Source organism: Chaetura pelagica, unplaced genomic scaffold (assembly GCF_000747805.2).
Source record: "Chaetura pelagica isolate M959 unplaced genomic scaffold, ChaPel_1.0 scaffold127, whole genome shotgun sequence".
Lineage (NCBI taxonomy): Eukaryota > Metazoa > Chordata > Aves > Apodiformes > Apodidae > Chaetura > Chaetura pelagica.
The window spans coordinates 96,517-104,087 of NW_009953923.1; the positions used below are offsets into that span (position 1 = coordinate 96,517).

At 43.0% G+C, this 7,571-nt stretch overlaps 1 protein-coding gene across 1 annotated transcript in view; it reads left to right on the top strand.

The window, feature by feature from the left end:
- Positions 1–2,731: 2,731 nt before the first annotated feature.
- The window catches only part of RUNDC3B (RUN domain containing 3B), a 54,175-nt gene continuing 49,335 nt past the window's right edge, over positions 2,732–7,571 (top strand). Inside the window, exons 1-3 of the mRNA XM_010001580.1 lie at positions 2,732–2,785; positions 3,707–3,936; positions 4,000–4,216. Coding sequence (XP_009999882.1) covers positions 2,732–2,785; positions 3,707–3,936; positions 4,000–4,216 — 501 coding nt within the window. The remainder of the gene's footprint in view (positions 2,786–3,706; positions 3,937–3,999; positions 4,217–7,571) is intronic.

Consider the following 7,571-nt stretch of genomic DNA (forward strand, 5'->3'; position numbering starts at 1 on the left):
TTGCCAGAAAACTGTTCTGTGTAAAGAAATATGTGTCCAACATTTATCTAATTAAATGTAAACATTTGCAATGTTTACCCATATCACCACAATTATAGTACCCAGAACACCACCAACCTTGGGCTAATTTGGAATCTTTGTAACAAAAACACTTAGGAATCACAGAAAATAAAGCAAGTAGCTAAAAAAGTTAATGAAAAGGCACCAAGAAGTGAAAGGACATTTTGCTTTAAAGAATCAACAGCCACTAAGATCAGGAATGGACACAGGAATTTTGATTCTACCACAACATTTTTAGAAGACAGTCAAATATTGGTACAAAAACAATGTGTTATTTTAACTATAAATCATTACCTGTGTAGTAGCAAGTTGTCTTTTTTTACAACTTGCAGTGTGTCTTGTAGTGAGTGACTGAAGATCCTGAGGCTTTTTGGAGCTATACAACTACAAAATGGATTTTGCAAGAAAACCATGAGACAAGACTGGAGCAGGGTGAAACTCCACCTTCTTGCTCTGAGGCAATAGCAAATCTTTAGCCAACAGAGCCTGACACAGTAAGTTCAGAATCAATGCATAGGGGACTGAGTTTCCATCCCATCATTAACAGGAAGTATACCAAGGCAGAAGACTTCTACAAGTCAAAGTATACAAAGCATGATATATTCAATATTTTCTTGCCTGGTACTCAGACAAAAGCACACTAAAACAGCAAACCCATCAATAATATACAAGCATTTTGTAACACAGCTAATTGTATGAATAACACAAAACCACAAAGGGGCAATGACTTGGGATATAGTTTCACAAAAGGGATACAGAAAAACATCTGAAAGTAATAAAATCTGGAAAATAACAATTTAGGATTCAGAATAAGCAGAGAAGAAGCCTGGCAAAATCATAACAAGCTCTAGTTCTAAAAAAAAAAAAAAAAGTTTAATTGTATTGATATCAGATTAGATCCTCTCCTGTTTTTGATTGAGATGAGGTGAAAAATATTGAAACATCAAGGATGAGCAAGGAAGAATGGGGAGAAAAGTCGGCCACTCGGTTTTATGTTTACTGAAGAGCTCTCAAGTCTGACCACCTCAATATCAGCAATTCAAGCCCTCAAGAGCCACAGCAGTTAACACAGTGTACACATATCCAGTTGCAAAAGGGGATATACTGTCCCTGGATGTATAGGAAGATTATATATAAAGGTTGGAATTGCACACCTGTTAAGAAAAAGGATCTTAACTTAATCTTTATCATCTGTTACCTGATCAAATGAGGCCACCAAGTGGCAATATAAATGTTTAAAGCCACAAAGGAAAAGTATAATACCTTTTAATAACATAACAACTTTAGAATATAGAGAAAGAGTAATGAAGATAAATTAACGTGGATTAAATTTTATGTGCCCAGACATAAAGCAGTAACCTCATTTATGATTTGCAAGCACGGCTTTCAAAAGCTGCCTTCCTGAATTTAAGTCACAATGCCTTCAGGTATTGCATTCCTACTAATTTCAGGCAAGCAACCTTAAACTGACCTGCAACAAGTTTTAAAATTAATTTTCTTGGCCACTTCTGCTAAGATTATGTTATTTTGCAGAATTCAAGTCTTGCTTTTATTCTTCTGCTCATTACTGTCACCTGAGTACTCTCTAAAAAAAGGTATATGGTATGCCTCTTTACCCAATTTCTTTCACTCCTTCCACAGAATGATTAGGAGGATGCCAGAAAAGAAGGTGGGAGGAATACCACCTTCTAAACCACCCTCAAACCCTTCTTTTAAAGGATCCTGTACAGGTTTTGTAAGATGTAAGAGTAAGCAACAATGCCAGGGTGCAAGATCTAAAAATAATCTCACAAATTTACTAATTCTGAGAATTCGTGTAGGAAAGAGTAATTTGCGGAAGTGCAACTAGAACTCAAAATGGCACCTAGCAGGTTTCAATACAAATATATTGGTAAATCAAATATACACAGATATGCAGAGGATGCTGAGAAAACCAACCAACAACCAAAGAAAAACACACAAACAACAAATAAGAAAAAAAGCACAAAACTAAAAAGCCAAAAGCCCTTCAAAACACACAAAGCTGAGGAACTGACCAAAATCTGTGAGACACACTTCAAACTATTAGTACACACTAAGCTATCCAAAACTGCAATAGTAAAATACATGACATTTCATAGCAAATGCACCACAACCTGTTTGTGTTTTGCTCCTAACTGAGGAAGTCTTACATGATATCTTGATACCCAGTTCATTTTTTCCTACTGGAAATCACAATACAGGGTCAATGCATTAACCCTGCCCAGCAGCTAAGCCCCACACAGCTACTCACTCACTACTGCCCAGTGGGATGGGAAAGAAAATTAGAAGGTCAAAATAGAGAAAAATGGTGGGTTTAATAAATGAAGCAAAGCAGTGCATGCAAGCAAAGCAAAACAAGGAATACAATCCCTACTTCGCATCTACAGGCAGAAGTTTACCCATCCCAGGAAAGCAGGGCTTCATCATTCCTAACAGTTACTTGGGAAGACAAACGGCACAACCCCACATGTCCACACTTCCTCCTTCACCCCCTGAGCTTTTACCACTGAGCACGACGTCATGTAGTGTGGAATATCCCTTTGGTCAGTTTGGGTCCGCTGTGCGGGCTGTGCCCCCTCCCAGCTTGTTGCGCACCGCCAGTTTACTTGCGGGCAGGGCCGGGGAGATGCGGAGGAAGTCTTGAGGCAGAATGAACACTGGTCAGCAGCGGCTAAAACGTTGGTGTGTTACCAGCGCTGCTTTGGTAAGAAATCCAGAACACAGCATCATACTGTCTGTTTTTGAGAAAATTAACTCCACCCCTGCCAGACTCCGCAGACAACTGAACGTTTGTTCAAGCAGAAGTAAACCTTGTAATTACTTAAATTAACCAGAAGTTCAGATTCGAACTCCATCTGTTGCTGAGAAGTCTTGGACCTAACCTGGGAGACGCCGGGAGCGGCTTTTATTATTGGATTTTATTATTGCATTGCCAGAGTATGTTCCGAGGTGCTTTACTGTGAAAGGCTTGCGCGGCAGCGCTGCCGCTTTAAGCGCCCGCGGCCCCGCCCGCTGCCCGACCCGGCCCCGCGCCGAACCGCGCCCAACAGCGCCGAACCGCGCCGGCGGGGGCAGCCGTGACAATCCGAGCCAGCCCTTGTCTCTCCGGTAGCGACCCGCAGAAGCATCTAAGGAAGCCGGACTGCCCGGGGGGAAATGATGACTCAGGGACAGAGCTGGGAGAGTCACGGAAAAGGGACTCAAATCCTGTTCCAACCCTGTCTCTTAAAGAGCTAGGAAATTTCAGAAAGGACCTTATAGCAGCTTTCCAGTATCTGAAGGGGCCTACAGGAAAGCTGGAGAGGGACTTTTTACAAGGGCATGTAGTGATAGCACCAGGGGTAATGGTTTTAAACTGGAAGAGGGTAGATTTAGGTTAAACATTAGGAAGGAATTCTTTAACGTTAGGGTGGTGAGACCCTGGAACAGGTTGCCCAGGGAAGTTGCAGCTGCCCCCTCCCTGGAGGTGTTCAAGGCCAGGTTGGATGAGGCTTTGTGCAATCTGCTCTGGGCATGTGTCCCTGCCCATGGCATGAGGTTTGGAACTAGATGATCTTTAAGGCCCCTTCCAACCCAAACCATTCTATGATTCTATGATTTTGCTTCTATTGCTGTACATTGTTAGCAATATCGTACCAACGTAGGCTCCCTGCTCCTCATACATAACCTGATTCATCAACTAGAGAGCCAAGGAGTGACCAGCAAGGCTCACTCACCCTTCAACAGCCTTTCATGGCCAGTGAGGAAGCCTGATGAAAATCGGAGGTTAACTGTGAACTATCATGGCATGAATGAAGTTACGCCACTGATGAGTAGTGCCCTGATGGACATGCTGGAACTTCCATATGAACTGGAGTCGAAGGCAGTACAATGATATGACACTACAGACATTGCTAGTGTGTTTTCCTCTATTCCCAGAGCATCGGAGTACAGGCCCCCGTTTGCTTTCACCTGGAGCGGCACCCAGCACACCTGTAATCTGCTTCCTCAGAGGTGGAAGCACAACCCAACTATCTGTGATGGACTCATCCAGACTTCACTGGAGAAAGGTGGAGCTCCAGACCACCTGCAGTACATCAACGACACTACTGTATGGGGTAATACAGCAGAGGAAGTCTTTGGGAAAGGTAGGAAAGTAAGCTACCTTCTGTTGGAAGCTGTTTTTGCCAAAAAGGGAAGCAAGGTTCAAGGGATCTGCCAAAGAGATCCAGTTCCTGGGAATTAAGTGGCAAGATGGGTGCTGCCAATTCCCTCATTGATGTGGTCAATAAGATAACAGTTATGTCAGAAATATTCCAATTAATATTAATTGCTGTTATATCAGTCATAGCTCCTGTATTTATTCATATAGTGACAGTTCAGATTCTTGCTTCAGTAATACTGTTTCTGAATATTGTCAGTAATGCATTCCAGCTTCATATGATTGAAATCAAATGGGAGTGAGTCCCAGTAGGTTTGGTTTTGGTTGGGTTTTTAATGTACTTTTTTTGGGGAACATTCATTACTCATGCCCATGTGTTACAGAGACTGACTTCTAAATGAAGCCGTATACTTGGGCACAGCTACTGGTATCTCATTAATGTTTTAAAGTTAACAACATGGGTAGAGGCAAACAGTTCAAGTCTGTGCATCAACTCCCACTAAAGCACTGTAGTCACTAATATGCTACATCCATATTATGCATTCTGTATTCAGAAACTTTAGAGCTGAATCTATACATTTTCTCAATAATTCTATGATGCACCTGTCAGATGCAAATCAAAACAGTTTAGGCTGTAAGCAGCTGATGAAAGTGGCCAGCAGGTCAAGGGAGGTGATTCTCCCCCTGTGCTCTCCCCCTGCTCTCGTGAGACCCCACCTGGAACACAGTGTCTGGAGCCCTCAACACAAGAAGGACATGGAACTGTTGGAGCAAGTCCAGAGGAGGGCTACAAAGATCCTAAGAGGGCTGGAGCATCTCCCCTGTGAAGACAAGCTGAGAGTTGGGCTTGTTCAGCCTGGAGGATAGAAGGCTCCAGGAGACACTACAGCAGCCTTCCAGTACCTGAAGGGCCTACAGGAAAGTTGGAGAGGGGCTTTTAATAAGTAGTGAGAGGATATGGGGTAATGAGTTAAAACTGGAAGAGGGGAGACTTATGTTAGACATTAGGAGGAAATTCTTTAGTGTGAGGGTGGTGAGATACTGGAACAGGCTGCCCAGGGAAGCTGTGGATGCCCCATCCCTGGATTGTTTGCTTGGTAATTATCCAGTATGTTTATCATAAATTCAGGAACAACAGACCTTGCAGTTGAAATATGCAGATACTCAATCTTCTTCAGGCTCAGCTTTAACTTAATCTAAAGATTACTCAGGCCGCACAAATCTCTTAATAGAAGCTGCAGAGACAATGGGCCTCAACAAAGACTCTGAGAAGCAGAAAGAATCCTGAGTGCAGATTCTTAATTTCTGAGAGTCAACAAGTAACACATTCAACATTTTCCTTTTATTTTCTGAAAGAATAAAAAAAAAAATAGCTTCTTTCAATCTTGTTCTTGTAGAGCCGTTTCATCCAAAAAATCTGTCACTCTTGATTTCAGAGTAGAGAGAGAAATTATATCCTCTTTCAGGTTTACCTGTGCCTCTACTTCTTTTGTGTTGTTTCTGGAGAGAGGTGGAAGAGAGGCAGAAAACATAATGATGAACTTTTGGATTGTGAATCTGAGTTATGATGTGCTGTGGAAAAAGTTCACTGAAGCAAAAATAAGAGCAGGTGAAGAGCTTACCATTTGATACCAAGTTCAATAACTATAAGTTCAAACTTACTCAGCTACATGCTGAGAGGGTGAGAATACAGCCTATCAAGTAATATATGATGATCTTGGAAGTTTTAGTAAGTGATAACAACACTTTAAATATTTATTAAATATCTTCTGATGAAGAAAAAAAGAGAGACATTTTATGCTACTACATATGAAAACAAGTCTTCTTTTTAAAGTTCCTAGGTCAACACAGTTCCTCTTCAGGTAACATAATTGACAATCAATAACTGGACACAGCTCTCTGACAGCATCTCTAAGAAACAGCTTGTAGCTACATTGTCTGAGGAAACCTTAATCCACTGGGGATTTGCACATGGTATCTTGGGATGCGTTAGGAAGAGTGTGGCCAGTAGGTTAAGGGAGGTCATCCTCCCTCTTTATTCTGTCCTGGTGAGGCCACATCTGGAATACTGTGCTCAATTCTGGGCTCCCCAGTTCAAGAGAGACAGGGAATTGCTGGAGAGAGTCCAGTGGAAGGCAACAAAGATGACTGGGGGATTAGAGCATCTCTCATATGATGAAAGGTTGAGAGCTGGGAGTTTTCAGCCTGGAGAGAAGACGGAGAGGAGACAATGTCTATAAATCCCTAAAGGGCGAGTGTAAGGAGAATGGTGTCAGGCTCTTTTCAGTAATGCCCAGCAACAGGACACGGGGCAATGGGCACAAACTGGAACGCAGGAAGTTCCATGAGGGAAAACTTTACGGTGAGGGTGACAAAGCACTGGAACAGGCTGCCCAGGGAAGGTTGTGGAGTCTCCTTCTCTGGGGATGTTCAAGACCCTCCTGGATTGTAATGTGCTCTAGGCAATCCTGCTTTAGTAGGAGGTTTGGACTAGATGATCTCTAGAGGTGCCTTCCAACTGTGATGATTCTGTGATCAATAAGTACAAAAATTTTGTATTTTATTGATAGGAATTAATAGACTTTAATAGACATTTAATGGTATTGCATGCATAACCCAGAAAAATAAAGAGCTGTGCCACAATGTCACCGTTCTTCCTTGTGCACAAATAAAGCTATTTTCTTAAGCAGAAAGATAAATGCCTCTCATAAAGGAAACAAGTCAATCCACACAGCTTCACATCTCCCCAACTACCCAGCTAAATCCACTCTTTCACACACATAAACCGTAATTAACTCAGTGCTAGGTTTTCTTTGTAAGTGTTCTATCACCCCATCTTCCTGTGACTTGAACTTAATTTCGTTGGGTCTCTTGTACAATTCATCTCCACGGCAAAGCACCATACTTAGGACTCTTCCAAACACACTGAAAAATAACGCCTGTGCTTAGAGTAGGGACAGATGCCTGTACTTCAGCTGCAGAGTGCACTACGTTTCAGTCCCATGTTCCGACAAGTGTGGCCTCTAAAGGTTGCACACGCCATAAAGCAGCATATAGTGGTTCACAGCAATTTTAATTAAAGCCACCAGAGCCTACAGCCAGGGAAGTTCTCACAGCCCAGGCTGCAACTCGCTAAGAAGGCAACTGATAGCAATTCAACGCAGGCCGCAATTTCACAGGCGCTCAGGGGGCGACAGGGCTCCCGCGGGGGTCCCGGGCCCCGTGGGCACGTACCGAGCGAGGAGGCACGAGGGTGAAGGAAGGCAGAGGGGCGCGCGGCAGAGGAGAAGCGCGGGAAGCCTCCCGCACACGCTCTCCCCGGTGCTAGGAAGGCGGGAAAGCGACTGTG